Here is a 22,456-nt window from a genome sequence, read left to right as displayed (position 1 = left end):
GAATTTAGCCTTTGCTTATGGAGTTGTCTCCAAGACATGCTAGGTCAAAATGTCTGCAAGACAAACAGTATCAGCTTACCGAATAAAAGGTGTTTTTGATTTGTCTGTAAGATGCTGCAAATGCTAACAGACTACCTTTATTTTTTACATCTTTAACAGTTATGCTAACTTACTTACCAATGCAAAGTAGCCTACAAATTGAGCATTGCACTGCTCAGATGATCTTGAAGGAGGGTGTTCAAGTTTGAGGAGTCATTGGGGAGGAGCCTGGTGAAACATGGGTCCCGCCCATTTGCCTGACAGACAGCGACTGGGGCCAATTTTACACATAAGCATGTGGTATTTATGTGAGCATTGTCCTCCTGGGTGCATCTACTGATTGGCTGGAGAGGATGGTATGGGTCCGCGAAGGAAGCCAGCACCGGTGGAACCATATTGTACATAACTTCACGGATTCCAACTGGGTTCATAATTTCCGTATGCGAAAGCACACCTTCAACCAAATGTGTGCACAGCTGCAGCCCCATCTTTACCATCAGCAAACTCATCTCCATGCCCCCACGTCTATGCGTAAACGAGTGGTTATAGTGTTGTGGTGGTTTGCCACAGGGTCATACTACCACTACCGTTGTACTGTTGTACCGTTTGTTTGGGGTGAGCAAAGCACTAGTAGGCCTTATAATCGATGAGGTGTCTTTACTCCACACGCAAAGCATACATACAGTATGTGTCCCCAAGGGAGAGCGTCTCTGCAAGGTCGTCCAAGGCTTTGAGGGGCGTGGATTCACGTTTTTCTCTGAATGCATTTTGAGATGTCTGATTACGTCCAGACTACAGGTAATTCCAATATAAATGCGAGCTAGGCCACCTCGCCACGTGGTTTGGCAGATCGGAAATCAATGCGACCTAATTCCAATTTGCACATCCAGACCTGTCACTCAATGCAGCCTGGGGCGACCGGCTGTCCGAAATCGGATATAAGTCGCATTGAAAAGACTGGTGTCACCGAGTCTGTCTGACCTCATAAATGTGGTCAGACAGGTAGGAGGGAGACCATGAGATTACAGACCCGTAGATCCCCAGATCAGCAACAGTGGTGGGGGGCATCTGGTGATAGTGTCAAATTCTAGGAGGACTGAGGAGTGTGAAGCAGGTCTAGTGATGCAGTGCAGTATTACAGTCTCAGCAGAATGGGTTATTTTGAAACCAGACTCATTGTGGTGTAACAGGTATTGTTTGAGATATATTGAGAAAGTTCATTGGAGTGTCTTTGAAAAAAAAAGGACCGGTTTGTAGTTTTAATATGAGTGTAGTTTTCTTTAGAAGAATTCTATTTGACTCAAAGGTGGATGGCATACAGTTACAATGACAGTGCTGTATTTAGGAGAATGGCTCAAACTGTATGCAGTAGATGCTTTCTGAGATGATCCATGTCTCTGTGAAAGCAAGAATGAAAAATGCATAGACCGGAGGGAAGCGTAGCCTGAGATGAACTCGGACTTCTGGACCACAGCCGGACAATTCCACAGCCCTCCCTCAACAAATCTGAGCGCCTGGAAAGCGAAGGGGTTAGATAAGGTTATATATACTGTGATGACACAGCAGAGCACCATGTCACCAGAAACGGAAAGAGGAGAAGAGACCGGGGATAGATTTGAATCACATGTTGTGGAGATATGTGTGATAGGAAGAGAACAGTGGAGAGAAAAGTAATACAAACAAATGGGAGTCGGGCCCTTCCTCGGTCATTCCTTGATGGCTCCACAGATAGACTCCATGGCCTTAGTGCAGCTGGGTGTTAGTGGGACAAGGCTGCGCAAGACGAGCCTGCTGGCTCTGATGCTGAAGAGACTAGGTGTGAAGTAATCTTTAATCAGTTAAAAAAGACAGAAACTGACCACAAGGTATTAAGAGCCAAGGTCCGTATCCTAGCCTACTTACCAGAAAAAAACTATTTTAACTGGATGACTATAGCAATTAAGAAGAATAAAGAACAATCCTAAGCACAAAGAATAATCTCTCTGATCTTGTAATTTTTGGCCCGCAGAGCAAATACCTTAGATAGAAAAGATGCAGCGATAGACGGTCAGCAACTCATTTTTGCCATGCTCTCTTGTCAAAGAACTTAATTATGTTGAATGGCTTCTCATTCTCGATTCATTTATCATCAGGCTAGCGGATGACACCAGCCTGCTAACTGTTATTCATTGGAGGTGGTTAGATGGATACTGTAAACAAACAAGGGTAATTGGGTGTTAGGGAGTAATCAGTTTTGGTCTACCTCTTGTCCACCCTGGAAATCCTAATTCAGCACTGCACTGTTGTTCAGGCTATTTGTGTAAGGAAATAATGCTGCTTTTAGGTAATACTTTGGAAGAAATTGGGTTGATAAATCGTGTGTGTGTGTGTGTGTGTGTGTGTGTTGGTGTCCATCTTTTTGGATGCGAGTGTTTGTTCACAGTCGTGTCCTGCAGACTGCTATATGTGTGCAGCCGGAGATAAACGCGTCCTGCTGTTCGAGACGTACACAAACACCACATAGACATCACACATTACAAAGGAGTGCCTGCTTACAAAGGAGTCTTTGCCTTGGCTCATGTGTGCTTTGATGTCAGCATCGACACTCATCTACATCTGTTTTCAACATAACAACTAACATTATTGTATAATCATTTTGTAATGTAAAAGCCAATTCTTTTTCTGGTTCAAATTTGACACAATGAAAAAGAAAAACAACGGAAATCGAATTGCGCACTGATAAGCGCACAGTATGAATTCTTCTTTTGTGTGTGTTTGAGACAGGTCCAAAGCCAGTGCTTGCCTGCTGCATACGGACCCCAGGAGCCGGTACCAGGTCCGACTGCCTCCCAAGCTGCCAGGCATGCACTACAGTGTGGACGAACAGTGCCAGATCCTGTTTGGCACCAACGCCACCTTCTGCAATGACATGGAGGTAAAAGACATTCAGTTTGTCCTGCTATTTGAAAGGTCCCAGGTTTCATTTTGTTTTCAGATGGCTCAGGATAAGACTGATGTTCTTCACGATAAATGTAGTTTGGTTAAAAGTGGATTCATTGAATGAATTTCAAGAAGTCCTCACAGGCAGAACAGTCAGTACTGGACTCCGATTGGCCAACAATACCAACTCCTCTAATTCAAATGAAGTAAACCTGCTGAGCGGAGGCTTTCCAGTGGGTGCGTCAGTTGAAATGCTGGAAACTTGTCTGGTTGGAAGGATTTTAGCAATCGATTAGTGATGGGAGCCAATCAAGACCAAGTCCAGTTGTGTTTGTATTTACTGAAGTTAGTCAGAAACTGCCTGTAAAAAGGATGTTTTTTTTGGAAATGCAATAACTTTAAATTTCATCAAACAAAATCACATTGTGTACTGCATATGTAATTTCACAGCCACTTCACAGCTGTTTTAGAGGAAGAATCATCTTATTCTTGACCTCCCCCCAATTCCCCCCACAAAGTATAACATTAGAAGCTCTTGAACAAAAACAACAGTGATCTTTTTCTCATAACTCCTGACACAGCGGCCAACTGTTACTCTTGTTCTAATGAGGCCCTCTGCTGATCCTGTAAGTAAAAGGGAAGCATGTTTGTTACACAATGTAGACAACGGGGCTCAGACTCTAAATTATGACCTATATATACTTGAGCGAGCCCCTCCTATGATAGATACGACCCATTCTCGGGCCACTTTGATGCGATATGTTCAAAGTGACTTGAGAAGGGTGACGTCTTTCCTCTATTGACTGGATGATTGATTCGCTGACTCGCTCCTCTCTTTGATCTCCTCCTTTCGCTTTTCATCCTCCTTTCATCCTCACTCCTCATCTCCTCAAAGAGTCTAAGGGCAGCTTCTGTCTTCTTGCGGGGTTGCTATAGTGACCAGGCAAAAGCATCATCACAGAATGTCAGGTGCTGATAGTCCACTTAGGATGGATGTAGCCCATGGGTATAGCTGTTGGATCAGTTTTCTTTCACTCTTTGGCTAACCACAACTAGGGTTAGACCGATATATCAGTTTGTCCATATATCAGTCTGATATTGGCCTCACTGTCCTTGTCCCATAGTCTAAATGTTGATTCAGAGGCTTTTCTTCTCTCACAACAATGCCATTCTGGGATAAACACTGAATTTTTTGGCATGAAACCGAAACTAATGGAATTATTTTAGGGTTAGCAGCTCTTTAAAGGATAAATTCTGCGATTTTGGACCAATGTACAGTATAATTTGTCTTTTTCATACCTCTAGTACCCGCAGACAATATTGACTCACTGAAACGGCGAGCTCTGTTGCCTCTTGCTGGTAACAATGAGTCCAAACAAGGTTTGTCAACACCTATTGAGTGATAGGGGAACATTAACTACACTAGGCCTTTAAATGAAGAATAAATGTACAAAAAACATCTGAACAATTACATGAATAAATAGGATACGTAAAGAAAATAAAAATTCACTGCAGGTTTTACAGACTGTTTTAATATAGCTGTGGTCAGGGAGGAACCTCCATCATATCAGAGGTGGATGACACTGGCTGATATCTGATATTTAATAAAAGGCCAATATAGGCCCCATATATTGGTCTAATCCTAATACTGAATATTGGCCCAACATATCAGCTACTGGCAGCTTCAGTTTAAGAGTATCAGTGTCAAAACCCCATATTGGTTTAACCCTAACCACAACCATTAGCCGGAAAGGCCTCGGCTGACCTCAGATCAATATCTAAGCCAGCAACAGTCTCCCAAAACAGTTCTTTCACCACTATGTGCTTAAGGTTGCTGAGGTGGAGGAGCCCGCTTCCGCTTAACTGAAATGTGTTGACAAATCACAACTGAGCGGACGAGGAGCGTCGCTATCTATGCAGGCAGGTAAACATGGCTGATGGAAAGACCGCGGAGGGAAAACGGGAAAGTGAGATAACACTGTGGAAAACGTTGTTATATTTATGCTGTTTGTCAGCCTGAAAATGCAGGGTCACTTCCTCTTGTCGGCAATAAAATGTTACCGATGTCCCAAGAGTTTTGCTCTCTGGGGGAGCAGGATCTCTAGAATTTTACCCACCACATTCGCTGCGGTTTCACTCTCTTGTTTTATAACTGAATTATGGGCTCGGGTCTGAAGGATTCCTCATATAATTACATTCCAAGTCCAACATTGGACCAGCTGTACAAAGCCAAATAGTCCCACAACAAGGGACAAAGTGTCAAGTGAGGAGAATAAGTCTGATAAGGACATTTAAATGCTGCTAACTCTCCTGAGCATTCACTACCAGGTTGGAAGTTGTTATTGAGAGATGGGAGGGAGGAGTTGTGAGTGTGTGTGCAATTAAAAGTTTTCACCCTCTGTTCTTACCCTTTTGTCTTGTGGAGGCTTCCTTTTTTCATTTATTTTATGAGTTGATGTTTGCTTTTATTTGATGTTGTTCACTGGATATTGTCAGAATTATACTAAACCTGAATTAGGGATCATGCTGTGCACTTCTTGTTATCATACATAAGCTAAAGACAAAAGTTCTCCAGCTTTGGTCTTGTCAAAAGACAGTATAACATACTTTTTACATTTATTTATTCATTTTATTCAGGATATTAGCCTGCTATGTTTGCATTTTGACATGGATAAATCATTCCCACATACTGTTGAGACATTAGTATAATTACAGAGAAGATTGGCAGCCTCTAGCAGCCTCTACACTGCATTTCACATTGTGTGACACTGGGTCAGATTTGGCGGGAAATCTGCTGGATTGCTTTACGGCACAAAATAGGAAGACGGAGCTGTTCTTCCAGAGCAAACAGAGCTAAAGTGCAGTAAATCACACTTAATAGATCCTTTTTCTGTAATTAACATAAGCATTTCCAGGATGTACTTGCTAATACTAATGAAACCTCCAATTTGCATCTGGGCCTTGATACACACAGACTACTTTATAATGTTCGGTTTTGCCAAATTCTTAATCTGACATCCCTATGGACAGTCCTGCCTCAGGATACGAAGTATATGGACAGAAAGACTTATTAGCCTTGCTTATAAATACACAGACCTGCTTGTAAATAAAGTACAGCAGACAGAGACACACATTTCTATACCAACAGTGTGTTTTGTAGCTGTTTAAGTGGTTGTACAACATGTATACAGTAGTTAGTAGGTACATTTTAAGGGAGGCCTGAAGACTTGCTTCAGCTGAAGTCAACAACTGTCATTCTTTACATTTTCTGTCTTCTCCCTCTGTTTTTAGTGGTAAAATGCCTGAGATTCCAGCAGTAGGCTGTTTGTTATTGAAGTCTGATATTGTAGGTTGCTGAACCATGAATACACCTGTTATTGACTTGCAACACAGCCTTAACATAGGAAACAGATGTATTTTGAGCTTTCAGCCTGTGATTTGATTGCTACACCTAATAGTAATATTCAGACTAACAGGTGGAGTTGTTTTGTTTTGTGTGTTTAGTCATGTGTAATTGTGTTCAACTTTTCCAAAGCCTGACATATCTGCTGTATTTGTGTGTGTGTGTGTGTGTGTGTGTGTGTGTGTGTGTGTGTGTGTGTGTGTGTGTGTGTGTGTGTGTATGTGCGCGTGTGCGTGTGCGTGTGCGTGTGCGTGTGCGTGTGCGTGTGCGTGTGCGTGTGTGTGTGTGTATGTCACAGCACCTGATGTGCGCTGGCCTGTGGTGTTTGGTGGAGGGAGATACATCCTGTAAAACCAAGCTGGATCCTCCTCTGGATGGGACGGAGTGCGGAGCCGACAAGGTAAAATTGTTCTAGTCCTACAGTTACATGCAGGATATCAATATTTTTATCTTTCCTGATGAATTCCTTCCTTCTAACAGAATATTTCAAATGAACTGTCTAAATGAACACTGTGTGTTTACTTTCCTGGAAACTTGACATCACTTGCTTTAACTGGGCGACCATGTGCACAAACAATATTATGTATTCCAACCAATGTATTCCAAGTTGTTGGTTTAAGCATTTACATGGCTATTAGCCTCTAATGTTCTTCTATTAAATGGATTATCAAAGATTTATACCTCCCTTTTCATGCCAAATGGAATTTCACTGGCAATGGGCGAGTCTGTTTGATGAGTCACATCAAGGCAAACTTTATTTGCACAGCACATTGCAGGAAATTCTATATATAACTATAAAAACAAAATACTTACAAAATGCATACACATTATGTGTAGAAAACATACATACATATAGAAGAAATATTGGGAGGTGATATGACTCAGCTAGTGTGTATGTGTCTGTTTATATCGATATATAGATGTTTTTACACCTTGATGTGCATCTGTGTCCCTGTGTGAGCATTCATTTTAATTATGCCGTATGTTTGTGTGTGTGTGTGTGTGTGTGTGTGTGTGTGTCAGTGGTGCAGGGCAGGAGAGTGTGTTAGTAAGACTCCCATTCCCCAGCATGTGGATGGTGACTGGAGCCCATGGAGCCAGTGGAGCATGTGCAGCAGGACCTGCGGCACTGGAGCCCAGTTCAGACAGAGGAAATGTGACAACCCTCCGTACGTCACCTGTGTGTGTGTGTGTGTGTGTGTGTGTGTGTGTGTGTGTGTGGGTGTGTGTGTGTGTGTGTGATATTGGCCTTTTATTAAAAATCAGATCTAGTCCAGTCAGTGTCATCCACCTCTGATATGATGGATATGATGCAGTTATTGATGTATGTGATTGATTACATATTTTTTGTAGAATTGATCAATACTACACTGGTTGTCTATGGGAAACCTTAACCTGAATTGATTCTAATGCAACATTTTGATCAAATTCCACACAAGTATGCATGGATATGTTTGTTATTCTTAATAATCTTTTTAAATGATTGGGTATGAGAGCCTGTTGGTGGTCAAAAAACGTTCTGGTAACGTTTGGAAAAATGTACCCTAAACCTGTTTCCTCTATCATGATAATACATTTTTAAATCAGTTAAATTAACTCTGCACCAAATGTAGAGTTTAAATTCACCTTGATAGATACTTAATGTTTGGAGACATGTTAGCTTCTCTGTCTCTTTGTTTCCTGAACATTGCAAAACTAAACTAGTTTAGCAGCGGGCTTGATGGTGCCAGTGACTTATCAAACTATCCATTGACTTAAGTAAAGATTACCTGCTGTGTTCGCAACCATGGCATGATGTATTTGTGTGTGTGTGTGTGTGCAGGCCTGGTCCTGGTGGTCGACACTGTCAGAAGGCCAGTGTGGAGCATAAGGCCTGTGAAGGTCCTCCCTGCCCCAAGGGGGCGCCCAGCTTCAGAGACCTGCAGTGTCTCTCCTACGACCGACACGCCAGCAAGAAGAAGACCAGCATGCTCACCGCTGTTATTAACGATGGTGAGACACACACACACACACACACACACACACACACCCTCTAATTATAAGATTGAAGACCATATCCTGCCCTCTGATCTTTTTTTTTTTTTTCTCATAATTAGTCATCATCCTCACATACTGAAACAGCTTAGATAGGAAATGGTAGAAAAGTTGACTTTCTCTGGGTGGAAGTATTCCCACTGCTTTGATGAGAAATGATAGAAATGTTGACTTTAAAGTTTATCCATTAAAAGTCTGACAAGAACATTGGACATCAACACTGGTTTCCTGATCATTCACAGGAGAAGAAACTGACTGATCCTGATTTATGAAGCAAAGAGACGACACAATTGCCAATTTTGGGGGTATAACAGAATAGTAATAAACAAGCCATGTACTTAATTACTGTACCCAGGGAGTAATAAGCAAAGTAAAGCTATTACATTTGAACTGAGTAATGAGTAACAAGTAATATTACAAGCCCAACACTGATCACCGTCTCAGCTGATCTGCCACTTGAAACACAGTATTTCACAGCACAGTTATTGCAAGGCTTATGGGGAAATCGGGTCGGAAGAAAAATAGAATATAAATAAGAAAAGAGCAAAATGGGTGTATTAACACAACAATTTCAACACTAGAACATGTTATGTAGAAATCTAGAAATGAAAAGTGTGAGAAAAAAAAAAGAATTAGAGCATTCTGAGGGTGTGCAAAGTATGAGCAGTGGATCAGACCGAGCCAAAGAAAATTAATGAAAAATGTGTGCCATATGAAAACATACCGCAGATATGAAACATATGCAGTATGATATGAGGAAAACATATGTGGATTTGAAGCTTATATACAGGATGTGCAAAACGTGTGTCGTATTGTACGCAGAGTGTCTGGTTGTACAGCCATGCATTGTTTAAACTATTCGCCTTATTGAGTATATTGAGTTTACAGATGTAGGTAGATGTAGATTCTGTGTGCTTTTATACCCAACTGGGCTTAACGGTAACAGGCTGGATCTCAGGCAATCCCTCTGATCTTTGACCAAGACGTTTCCTCTTACTTTCATTTTTGATTTCCTACCAAAAACGGACTGATATGCGTCCAAGCAGACACTCCTTTATTCTACTCCGCAGCCACGGCTGCCAACTGGGTCACCTCTCAGCTGACAAACCTGGACTGGAAGAGGACTTTTCCTCCATGTTCTGCCCTTTAATCAGCATCCCATCTGATTCGCTCTCAGCCGCTCGCATTATTACAGCTGCCTGACAAATGCTCTTGTGCGTTCGCTCATAAGAAGAGCTGTTTTGTGTTTTGTTTTCAAACAGGATGCGAATATGTTTATGTGTGGCCTCCCGCTTCCTTCCTTCCTTCCTTCCTTCCTTCCTTGCTCCCTTCCTTTCCTCTTTCCTTCCTTCCTTTCTTCCTTCCTTTGGTTGAGTCAGCTGAGGCCAACATGCGTCTGTCTGGGATAGTGGCTGATATATAATTCCCACCAGTATCACTACCAAAATGATGCTGGTCTGTCAACATTGATGTCAACACTGATGTAATGCCAACAGCTTTAAATTATAAGTCTAACGTCCATGTCAGCCTGTTTACTACAGTTCGACCGATATGGGTTTTTGAAGGTCGATATAAATGTTTTTGGATTGCAGCTGCCAATAGCTGATATTTTGTGTCTTTAATCAAATCTTTCATTAAAAAAAAATCAAAATATTTAGTGTTTCTCCCAAAATTGTATTCTTGTCAGGTTGGAAAAGCCTGGAAACAGCATTTAGACCATCATGGGAAGCTCTCCTCTTATGAATACTTGTGTGGAATCTGATCAATATGTTGTATTAGAATCAATTCAGTTTAAGGTCAAGAATTGAAACGATCAAAACAAAGAAATGCACAAATGTACCAACTAATGATCATATAACCACAATGGAAACTGATACATGTTAGAAACGAAAACCTGCTTGTCAACAGTTGTGCAATGAGACTGAACCATTCGCTGGGTTGATCATCAAGTCATTTATTTGACAAATGCATTTCCATCACTATTTTGTATTGACAAGAGTAAAAACAGTTTTGTGATATTGGGTGAAATTTGATTGAATTCACAATTTTCCAAATAATAATTGAATGGAAACTTTGTGCGTACAGCTTCCTCCATCATACTAATGACATGACTGTGTGTGTGTGTGTGTGTGTGTGTGTGTGTGTGTGTGTTTGCAGAGAAACCATGCGTATTGTTCTGCAGCCCAGTGGGGCGAGATGTCCCGGTCCTGATGGCCGACAGAGTGATGGACGGGACGCCCTGCGGACCCTACGAGACCGACCTGTGTGTTAACGGCAGGTGTCAGGTACACACACACACACACACACACACACGCATACACACACATGAACACACATGCAACCATGCACACTATACTAATGTCTCAAAATGAATGTGGTCATGATTTATTGATGTTAAATCTTTTAATGAATTGACCAAAAAGAAATACAATCTGCATCTCTCTTTCTCCATTGTTCCCTTAATATAAATTTTGCCGCAAGTGTGGCACACTCTTTTTCTCTCTCTCGGGACACATTGTAGTTTGGGAAATGTTTCCAAAAATACTACAATTCTCCCTCAGTCTCTCTGTCTCTCTTTCTTATTCTAAGCTGGAAAACTTGGCAGGTTTGGACAGGCTCGGCGGTTTTAATTGGCTGGTGAGCTGAGCGAGGTCAGAGCGGCGCTTCCTGTTAGTGACCATCGGCTTTATTTATAGCAGAGAGAGAGAGAGACAGAGGTGGAGGGTGGGAGGATTAAAAGAAGACATGAAGGGTGGTGTCACATATAGAGGAGTGTAAATTGAGCGATCGTCCTCGTTTGGGTGTCCCTGGGCGAGTTGGGGGTGAGGATAGAGACGCTAATGGTATTTCCAACACATTGGAGCCTCGGTCAAGTGGCAATAAAACCACAATGTCTGATCTACTGACTGATGTACGGACTGAGGATGGGAACACACTGGAGGACGATCAGGCCAATTAACACCATGTCCGGACATCCTGACAGTGAGGAGGGGAAACCTCAGGTCCCGGGTCGGGACTGATGGTCCTCCCAGGTTATCTGCTAGTGTGAGGAGTTTAACCGTCCCGATCAGCTGGTACACTGATCTGAGCCGTGCCAACACGATTCTACTGAAAAGTGTGTTACAGACAAATGTGCTGACTGAAAACTGACCAACTGACTACTGGCTGACTGTAAGACTGCTTGCCAATTTGTGTGTCTCCTTATTAGGACAAACAGTGATAATTTGCACTGTTCAGTTATTTTTTATTTCTTCCTGCTCAAGATACACTGCTGGAATTTGTCAAAATTCACCTGAAAATTTGATTAGAAACCTAACCTTAACTTCAGTGGAGAACCTTAGGGTGTCTAAATTTGGCCTTTCAGAGATGAAAATTCCAATAAGGGACTTTTTGAAACCCTTGTTTCTGAGTGCATGTAGCTTCAAGGTTTGTTTCCATATTGAACTGAGACCTTGAAATAGTGTTAACTTTATAATCTAGCCAGGTTCAGAAGCTCCCGAGTTCAATCTCTTCAGCAGCCAATGTTGTGTGAAGAGAAAGGAGTTCTTGCCATAGTTGTCATCAATGAAAAACTCAAAAAAAATCAATCAGTTGTGCCACTAGTTTGTAAACCAGAAAGCAGCATCAAACTATGTTACAAAGTCTTTTGCTCCCGACGCATCACTGGGACAGAGAATTTCCCTACAGGGATCAATAGAGTACCACATTCATTAGCAGTCAGCACTGGTGGAGTGTATCCACAGCCGGCTCCCCTGGGGAGGGTTGAGGAGTTTATTTGGATCTGGTGTCCCTACTACACTCAGTCTTTTGTGTTTATTTGCAAATGTTGGATGCCAGTACATTTGGGAGGAATTCCCCCTCCTTCTGGCCAAGGAAAAGAGAGAGAGAGACGAGTCCAGAAAGTCAAATATGGATGCAATTATCATGACGCACATGCGCTCACAAAATACTCACTTTTTACATCTCAGTAATGACTCATGTATCCTTTACTGTGGAGGATCACTCATAATCAATGCAATTGAAGAGCACATTGTGTGTGCATGTGCGCGCGTGTGTGTGTGTGTGTGTGTGTGTGTGTGTGTGTGTGTGTGTGTGTGTGTGTGTTTGTACTTCTATCTTTATGGGGACTAAATGTCCTTACATTTTGCTGGTCCTCCCCTCTATGAGGGGATAGTTGAGGATTTAGGATTTGGGTTTAGGATTAAGATTAGAATTAGGATCAGATTTAGGTTAATGGTTAGGTTAGTTTAGGTTCAAGACTTGGATTTGAACTAAGATTAGTTTGAGGTAAGGGTTAGGGTTTAAACTGCACTAGGCCGTTTTCCATACTAGCAGCCCCAAATGGTAGCGAGTAACTGTTTGAATTGGGAGGTCTTCAATACCTAGAAATCATGCAGTGTGACGTCAGTAAACTCCACACAGCACGCTCATGTTTACCAACCATTTGCTTCTACCAAAGGATACCAAAGGGATGTGGGAGGCAAAAGAGTTTGGTCAGTGCAGTTTTCTCTGGATGGAGCTTGGATGCAGTCTGGATTTCACTCTTAACTGGGTGTTCACATTCATTGTGAGCAACTTGATTGATGGGTCTCTGTATTCTGACTGATTGTGGGTGTTGTGGGAGGCTCTGATTGCATCTATGTAGTGATCTGCAGCTACAAAGTTTTGAAAAAAAAAACCATTTTCACCGGCTTGGTATTGCCTTTCAGAACATAGCATTGTTTTGATGAGTTAAGATAGCTAGATAATAGTACTAATTAGGTCGCGTTAATTGAAAATGAACTGAAAAAAATCAATAAGCTTACTTAAAAGCTTACCATCAACCCCAATGATGGATGCAACTGCTCTCCAAGCATCATTTTTGCTACATTTATTTACATTAAGTTGTAGAGAACTGGGAAGCTTTGAATGGCTTCTTCTCATTCATTTTGCACTTGCCAGGCAGAACTATTGTTCATGAAATTAAATCACATCAGCAGGGAAACAAGGAAGCACAGAAATCTGACTGGAAATTTCAGCCGTGACCAACTTCTCTCAGCCAACAAGTTTGTTGACCATCCACACATTGGTCTAGTTTCCCTGGTCACTCATCTCTGTAGGAAATAAATTGACTTCCAATGACTTGTTGATTGTGTTGCTCGCACTGTGAACACATGGTAAGTTTTGATTTGTCACTTGTGGGTGGAGAAGATATTCTGCCAGCGTCCATACCCGAAACCAGAACTTCATTTGGGCAAATAAGACGAATTAAGGCTGATGAGATAGATTTAGGGTTACGTTTAGGTTCCACACCTCCGGTTTGTTCAGTCTGCTGGTCTGTGTGTTGGTCTATCCTCTGTATTTCTGCCTTCCTGTCCATCTGCTTCTCACTGCCTGTCTTTCAATTTGTCTGTCAGTCTTACGTGTCCACATCACACATCTCTCCGGTTCTGCCAAAACAGTTGAACCTGAAAGCCGACCTCTCTCTTTCACCTGAGGAGAAAGAGTGGAGGAGGGCGGAGGATGGAGGCTGCGGGTCGCAGAGAAAGAGAAGGAGGGAGATATCGAGGTTACAGAGGGAGGAGGAGGCGTGAATGTTTTTCTAAGCCGGGCGTGCGAGACTCTGGCATGCTATGAAAACACTGGCAAGGAGAGGGAGAGAGAGGGAGAGAGAGGGAAGAGAGGAAGCAGACAGGAAAAAAAGAGGGAAGAATATATTCAGTGAAGCTATGAAAATACACTCCGTCTGGTCAGAGGAGGACCCTGGAAGTCTGCTGGTGGACTGACTGAGCTGCGGAGGGGCCCCATAGACCCATATGGCCCTCTGAATCAGCACAACTCCTCACTGTGCATGCCTCTGTGTGTGTCTGTGTGTGTGTGTGTGTGTGTGTGTGTGTGTGTGTGTGTGTGTGTGTGTGTGGCTTAAAGTCTGGAATTCCTGATTCAGTAAAACTCCCCGTTACTCCTTAGACACAAGAATCTGGGCCACGGGCTTGTTGCTGATTCAGACTACGAATACTATGTGCAAGGACACACACACACACACACACACACACACACACACACACAAAATCCTTTGTTATCTTCTAATACAGCTCAGCGACTACTTCTCTGTGTGTGTACTATCATCCATCCACCGCTGTGTATGAAAGTACAAAGTGACACAGCCTAAAATCCCATTAAGGTGTGTTGAAGGGACAAGAAAAGAAAGTACGCTTTGTAGATTTTAGACCAAAAATCCCAAACTCATCTTGAACAAATTTTGCAGCGTAAGAAAATATGCAAAAATTCAAGGGGTTGTATATAGCTTTTATACTCACTGTGCATGTGTTTCTGTGTATTAGTGTGTCTATATCTGTACTTTTTGATATTCGATACAGCGGAAAATATCGCAATACTCGCAAAAATTTGTGATATTTTCCGCGGTTTCGAATATCGCCCCACCCCCCTCCTCCCATTCGACTGCAGCACCATGTGTTGCTTAGATCACAATTGTGCAAATTTTTAAACTTATGAACCCATAATCTACTAATGGTAGGATAGTAAAAAAACAAAAATAATCATAATTGTAGTGAAAAATTTGACATTTTATTTCAACTGGGTTCCCTTTTCCACAATCAGCCCATTTTCCTGCAAATGGCAGGAATGAACAAATTACACCAAATGGCCATTGTTTCCTCCAATACTTGAATAGTAAGATCAAATGTCTAGGCTAAAAATGATAATATTTTTTATTTTTATTAGCCTACAAATTTGATGTAAAAAAAACAACTATATGTTACTGTATGTCACTGTGTTCATATCTCTGTGTTTCTACGTGTGTGTGTGTGTGTATGTGTGCGGGCCCGTGCACCTGCGTCCATACACACATTTGGCTGCATCTGTCAGTGTGTGAGCGAGGTGGGAGCGTGTTAATGGTTCCCAGTACAGTAATGGGAGTTGTTTGTCGGAGGCCAGCTGATTCAACCCAGCCGTCATTTCTGGAAGGGATTAAGAGCCTCTCTAAACACAGCGAGCGGTTTGTCCTGATGGAAACTAGAAGACCAGGGTCGGTGTTTCTGCCGTAACCGCCTGGAAGCGTCACTCACTCGCTCACCCGTTCACTCGCTCACCCGTTCACTCGCTCACCAACACCTGTCTGATAATCCAAAACGCCAGGCTTTTTCCAGGGAGGTTTGGCTCCAGTACTCAAGGTTGTGTAAATGATCTTGTCTCATTAGATCATCCTGCTTGATCAGAGGGAGGCTCAGCACCAAGAGAACACTCACTCACTCACTCACTCACTCACTCAAGATACAGACACATAGAGGCACATAGACATACATAGACACATACACAGATGCACACACACACACACACACACACACACACACACACACAGAAAGAGGTACATTCAGACAAATGTATAGACACACACTCAGACACAGACACACACACATACACACACACTATCTGTACTGTACAGAAATGCACATAGACCCATACAGACATACACACAGAGATACACAGACACACTCAGAAACACACACACACACACACACACACTCAGACAAGATACAGACACATAGAGACACATAGACATACATAGACACATACACAGATGCGCACACACACACACACACACACACAGAAATAGGTAGAGACAGACAAATATATAGACACACACACATACACACAAACTCAGACAAACACACACACTATCTGTACTGTACAGAAATGCACATAGACCCATACAGACATACACACAGAGATACACAGACACACTCAGAAACACACACATGCACACACACACACACACACACGCTGTCTGCACTGGACATGCAAATGAAATTCATGCAGAAAAAAAACCAAAACATAAATCTGTCCTCTCTTTATCTACCAGAGTTTACTCACTCAGCGTTTGCCAGAAAAAGAAAAATGTGTTTCTCCTCATCATCTACTACGAAGGCAACTCATCCCCCTGCTGGTTTGCTCTTGTTTTTTTATTGTTTTGTGTTTTTTTCTCCGCGGGCAGAAAATCGGCTGCGACGGCATCATCGGCTCGTCGGCCAAGGAAGACCGCTGTGGCGTTTGTAACGGAGACGGACGCTCCTGCAAGATAGTGAAGGGAGACTTCAACCACACCAAGGGCATGGGTGAGTGTGTGTGTGTGTGTGTGTGTGTGTGTGTGTGTGTGTAGAGTTAGACTGACATATTTGTTTGCCGATACTTGGGGGCCGATAGTGGCCTTTTATTAAAAATTGGATATCGACAGTGTCATCCACTTCTGATATGATTGATATGATGTGGTTTGATTGATTTCATATTTATTGTAGAATTGATCAATGCTACACTGGTTGTCTATGGGAAGATCTTAACCTGAACTGATTCTAATGAGACATTTTGATCTGATTCCACTAAAATACGGATGAGTATGTTTTGTTATTGTCATCCTGGGTTTGAATGGATGGTCTCAATGCTGTTTCTGAGGCTTTTCCACCCTGACAAGACTTCAATTCTGAGGGAAACACTGAATACTTGTAATTTTTCTAGATTTTTTGGGCATGAAAATGGTCATTTAATGATATTGAATATTAGCACAAGATATTGGCCCCCAACACCGACATCTACAAGTCTTAACCTTTATCTGTACCAACCTGGAGGTTTTGCCAGGTGAAAGAAGCTCATAGCGAAGGAATGGTCTTTACTCCTGTAAAACTAATGCACTGGTTCTCAAAGTGGGCTCAGGAGACACCCAAGGGTCCTTGAAGGGGTTCCAGGGGTCGTTGAAGGGGGTCATTCAGGGCATCCCCAGTGTATAAGAATGACTTTTCTAATCATAGTTTTCACTCTCACCACTACTGTCTCTACACGTACTGCAATTCAATACTAAGTCCACAACAAAAGTCTTCCCATATGGGTCCTGGGACTGCTTTGATCATTCCATCACTGAAATCAGAACGAGTTGTGCCTGGTTTGCAGTTATTATATATTATTAACATTCTGAGTTGAGGACATAGAAGTCTGCTCACTAATTGTTCTGACATTTATCAACAAGGAAATGGTAGATGTTCTATCAGAAGCCTGGCAGGAAGGATTTTGTGCGGGTGTAAACATTTCTCAGCTAACATTTCTCAAAAGCAGCAGTGTGGCTGTGGTGTCGTCACACACGCACCCACACACACACACATACACACACACACGCGCACACACACGCGCACACACACGCACACACATGTGCATGCGCATGCACCATAATTTGTTGCTTTACCTGGAATAAAGAATGTGCTGGTATCGATCACCTGAGAAGTTTCTTTAAAGATCCAGTGCAATGATTTGACTTCAGTCAGGGAAAGTTTGCTATGGATTTGTAACGTGAGGGGTGTAATTTTTTTGTTGTTGTTTTGATGATTCATCCAATTTGTTGTAACTGCTTTAGTGGCCCTTGCTTTATACTGCTGAGTAATCAGTTCATTCAATTAAATCTTTGTATATTTGACATCATTTACACCAGGAAGTAGACTGGACATCAAAAAAGGAGTGTTGTTTTAAACTGCATCATTGCCTTTTTCAAGAGGATTTTTAGAACCGGGTGTTTAGAACAGCAAATGTAAAAGCTTTCATGAACTGAATACAGGGTTGAATCACTATTGTGTTTTTCATAGAGAGTGCAAAACAGACATTTATTTATGTGAAAATGTTGCTGATTGTTAATTTAAACAACACCATGAAATTGGGAAATGAAAATCTCATTGCACTGGACCTTTAAAGCTAGTGACTCTCATCTCTGACACGGTAGCTCTTTTGCTCACGTTGCATTAACCAAAGTGAGAGAGGACATTTATAATGATAAACCGATCAATACATCAGCCATTCTATATTCAGCATCTCTAATGTGACTCACCAGTGTCTACATTACAACACGAGCATGAGGGTCCGAAGAGTGGACAATAAGGAGAATGGGGGCTAGTGTATGTGCATATCTGTGTGTGTGTGTGTGTGTGTGTGTGTGTGTGTGTTTATCTGTGTGATCGCACAAACAAGGTGCGGTCCGCAGGACATGTGACCTCCCTCCCACTTCCTTCTCTGTCCTCCAGTCACCACTAGGCAGTGTAAGAAGGTTTCTACCTGTGTGATGGCTAAACCCAGAGCTGTCCCCAAGTGTTTCTCATGTAAGATGCATGCACAGTGTGTGTGTGTGTGTGTGTGTGTGTGTGTGTGTGTGTGTGTGTGTGTGTGTGTGTGTGCGTGCTTCCCGCGCCGCCTGGAGTGTTTTACCGTAGGTAGATGAGTGAAGCAGTTGTCTGTGGGCTCTCCTGGGGGATGTAGTCTGAATCATTAAAAAGAGTGCGGTAACAGTTACATAACCAGCTCTTTGACCCCGTTACCCCATAACCCAGCGGCGAGGTGCGCCAGGGACGCATTCCTTTCTTCTAAGCCGTTTCCTCGTCCCTGCCGTCCTTGTCAAGTGAAGGAGTGGAGGCAGGAGGGGGAGGGGGAGGAAACAGTCCTCTGCCATGAAATGCGAAATTGCGGCTCTGCGGCCAGCTGGCTTCGCACTCCCGAATCCCCACCTGGTATGGAGATTTGGTTTCGGTGCCAGCTAGAAATGTTGACATTTACTGTACAAAATGTCATACTATTCTTTCCATTTGGCATTTGCTATTGAAAATGTCAAATGGGCAAACGCTGCTCGTAAACCCAGGCGAGCCCACGGCACCGTGTGTCTAACCATAGGGGTGGATGGACCGGGTGGTGGAGGGTTAGTGCTGGTAAAGGGTGGCTTTCAGGGAAGGAGCGGTGTGTTTTTTTAGCTGCGGATGCAAGTTGCCCATGCTCTCGGGGTCAAGTTCAATGCAGGATCGGCTTCGGTCTGGTCTCGCAAAATTTCGTGACAGGAGCGCACCCTCTTGAAATGCAAATGACGTGATTTCCGTGTATGAAAAGTGGGAGGAATCCATTTTTTCCACCAAGAAAGGATTTTGCGGAGGAGAAACAGGCAGTAGATTGACATTGAAAGTAAAGGTATGGAAGTCTCATGCAAGGACATTTTATACGATGAGACAAGTTTTCATTTTCAGCAAAAGTTTCTCTTATTTAACCATGACTAAAGCCTTACCCTAACCTTAACCATACTGTTTAATTGCCTAACCTCAACCCTAACTTAAGCCAAGTTTTAGTTGCCTACCCTTAAAGTGATAATCCGCCAGATTTTTCTTCTGTTTTTTTGACATCTTTGGTAATCGGTTTGATGTTTTGCACCACATTTCCCACTTCCCAACTGTGTCACCAGTACTTTGATGTCACCGGACTGAGAGCAACTCCTAAACCCCCCAAATCCAATGTCCAATTTGTGCAATTGTCACAGAATCCTTTCGTGGTGGAGGAGCGTAAATCTTCACATCATTCGTGCATCTGCATTTCAGAGTTTGTGCTCCCTTCACGCAACTTTGTGAGACTGTGCTGTCAGTTTTGATGTCGAACAAAACCGGTTGTGCATCGCTGTCAGTAGGCAACTTGATCCTCATAGTGTGTAGCTGTGTGCTGTGTGGTTGGAGGGTTCTGTGGAGCGGCGGTAGCTATTCCAGCTGCAAAGACGCCTCGGTAAGTATGAGATGGTGTTGGGTGTGTTTGTGTGTTGGGTACAGAAGAAACAAAGCAGCTCACTCCATTCATCTTTGCTTTGCCAGAGCATTAATCCAACTCCCATATCAGTCCGTTGTATGCACGGAAATCAGAAATATGAAGCTGAATGGTGCATTTGAGACTCGCTAACACACTTTTTTGTTGTTGTTGCTGGCTCTTTGATGCTGCACAAATGTTATTTTTTCATTTTTTAGAGCACATAGCAATAAGTGAATGTATTTGGGAGTTTTAACACTCCAAGCTCAACGGTCGTATTACCAAGAGGTCAAATTCAAATAATCCCTCTCCCGACAGACGTTATTGTCAGTCTTTCCCATTTCAAATTGCACGGGGGCCTTTCTGTGAGTCTTCCATGCCTTTCTGTAGGGATTTCAGGCTTTGTGTTTATTTATGCCCTTTTCTTTTAATCCTCAAGACAGGAGTTTGGCTACAACGCTCAACAGTAGAGTATGGAATCAGTGAGCTGCTTTGTATTCTCATTAATGCACAAACACAAGTCTAATAGGTGTTTGCGTAGGTGTGTGTGTGTGTGTGTGCGTGAGAGGGGTTGTGGGGAAGGGCTGGTGGCTGGTTGTGTCTGCCTACTCGACTTCAATTTTCTCAGCTCTCAAAGTGAAGGATAAATGAGAAGAAGCAACAGAAAATCAAGCCACAAAGAGGACAGAATTAGGAAGCGAAAAGTTTTATTCCAAAAAGTTCTCTTGCCAAATGATCGCTAGGATGAAGGTAAAACTTATTGTGAAAGTTATTGACTGTCTTAAGATGTTTGCTTAGGAAGAGATATTTCAGTAAATATCTTTACTTTGAAAATACTAAGCAATCACCAAGAGGTAACAGTGTGTGAAATACTGTGCAGATTTTCAGAATGAAATCCCTCTTCTAATTACACTGGGGACATGGTTATTGGACAGCGTACTGGCAGAATATACTTCACTCCCCTTATTCCTGGAAATATAAACATTGCTCTGTGATGCCTCTAATGATATTGTACCTTTCTAACGGTGAGGTTCTGTAGCCAGGTGTTATGGGAAGCACTGTGTGACACATGAGATGAAACTTTAATGATCCCCGTTGGGAAATCGGGCCGTTGTAGCAGCACATAGTTATACAGCAAAGAAAAACAGAATATGAATAAGAATATTGCAACACGGGTTGGGATTTATACATAACACAACTGCCATTTTAAGCACGAGAGCATGAAAAAACAAATGGAAAATAGTTCTGATATAAAGATACACCAAAGATGTGAAATATCGTAAGAACTAAGTGAAAATGTTGATGACGTAAATGACATAATGACATAAAATACGAACATGAGATCAATCACACCAGAGACTGAGATGAGTTTTCTTTGCGGGGGTTGGAGAGCATCTCTGACACAGACACAGCAGTCGCCAGCCCATCCCAGCCTCAATAACCTCTGTGTGTTTCTGAGGCTGTGTTTTTTTTTTTTACCTCGTGTTTCTATCTTTATCCCAGGCTACATCGAGGCGGCAGTCATCCCTGCAGGCGCCAGGAGAATCAAAGTTGTGGAGGACAAACCTTCCCACAGCTTTCTGGGTAATAATGCATCTAATTGGGAAATCACTCACTCCTTCACACAATGCACTCAGAATGACCGCCGCTACCTTCCAGACACGATTGCAAACAGAATATCATGTTTCTTTGTATTTGACAAAGCATATCAATAGATTGACAGCTACTACTAAAGTGCTACAGTACTTCTACACTACTACTAAGGGATTAATGCTCCTATACACTCCTACTACTACAGTACAAATGGAATACCTTTTTTCTTTGTATCTTGACAAATCAGTGCAGCACTGACAAAAGCTCTACCACCCATCAGTCTTAAAGGACTACTCCAACTTTTTGGGAGTTTGGCCCATTGGTCACCCAGTATGTGACAAGATGATTGATGATTAGAGGACCTGAGGGACCTAGCACTGTTACAGTTCAATCAAAAAATATTGGTAATGATCTTTAGAATTACATATTGCCCTGTGAATTCCAATTGCCCTATGTTGACTTAGCATGCAAGCTAATATTTTCAGTTGTCTAACAGCAGTTGTCAAGTCACTAGGGCCTCTGTAGATACAGGTCCATATGTAACCCAGACTGATTGGGTTAACATGGCGCCTTGGTTGGGTTCAGCTCCCCATTCTGTCTCTGATGGAACAACAGGAGGACATGGATGTTCTGTAGGCAGCCAGAAAGAAATATAGGGAGGGGAGCAGATCAATCCAAAAGGCCAGATACTCCCATAGAGAGAGAGAAACATCAGCGCTTCAAAGAAACCCTTGAACAATACTTCCTTGTACAGTGTCAGGCATGGTGTAATGTTGTTTTCTTGTATTAGACAGAACAGAGGATATAATCCACGTTGACCTGGTACTATGTGGGGAAAGACAGAAAGGATTACTGTATGTTTGCAAGGAGCTAAAACTTACCATCTGT

General features: G+C 42.5%; 1 protein-coding gene across 1 annotated transcript in view; it reads left to right on the top strand.

Moving 5' to 3' along the window:
- Positions 1-22,456, top strand: part of adamts17 (ADAM metallopeptidase with thrombospondin type 1 motif, 17) — a 94,599-nt gene that overhangs the window by 50,983 nt on the left and 21,160 nt on the right. The window contains exons 10-16 of the mRNA XM_071532727.1: positions 2,803-2,953; positions 6,660-6,761; positions 7,385-7,530; positions 8,184-8,353; positions 10,553-10,680; positions 16,389-16,509; positions 21,479-21,559. Coding sequence (XP_071388828.1) covers positions 2,803-2,953; positions 6,660-6,761; positions 7,385-7,530; positions 8,184-8,353; positions 10,553-10,680; positions 16,389-16,509; positions 21,479-21,559 — 899 coding nt within the window. The remainder of the gene's footprint in view (positions 1-2,802; positions 2,954-6,659; positions 6,762-7,384; positions 7,531-8,183; positions 8,354-10,552; positions 10,681-16,388; positions 16,510-21,478; positions 21,560-22,456) is intronic.

This window comes from Centroberyx affinis, unplaced genomic scaffold (assembly GCF_046629955.1).
Source record: "Centroberyx affinis isolate AG114_WGS23_722 - 3 ecotype Tasmania unplaced genomic scaffold, CSIRO-AGI_Caff_v1 ptg000010l_1, whole genome shotgun sequence".
NCBI classification, from domain to species: domain Eukaryota; kingdom Metazoa; phylum Chordata; class Actinopteri; order Beryciformes; family Berycidae; genus Centroberyx; species Centroberyx affinis.
Note: the sequence above shows the minus strand (reverse complement) of the source record. Positions and strands in the feature narration are given on the sequence as shown.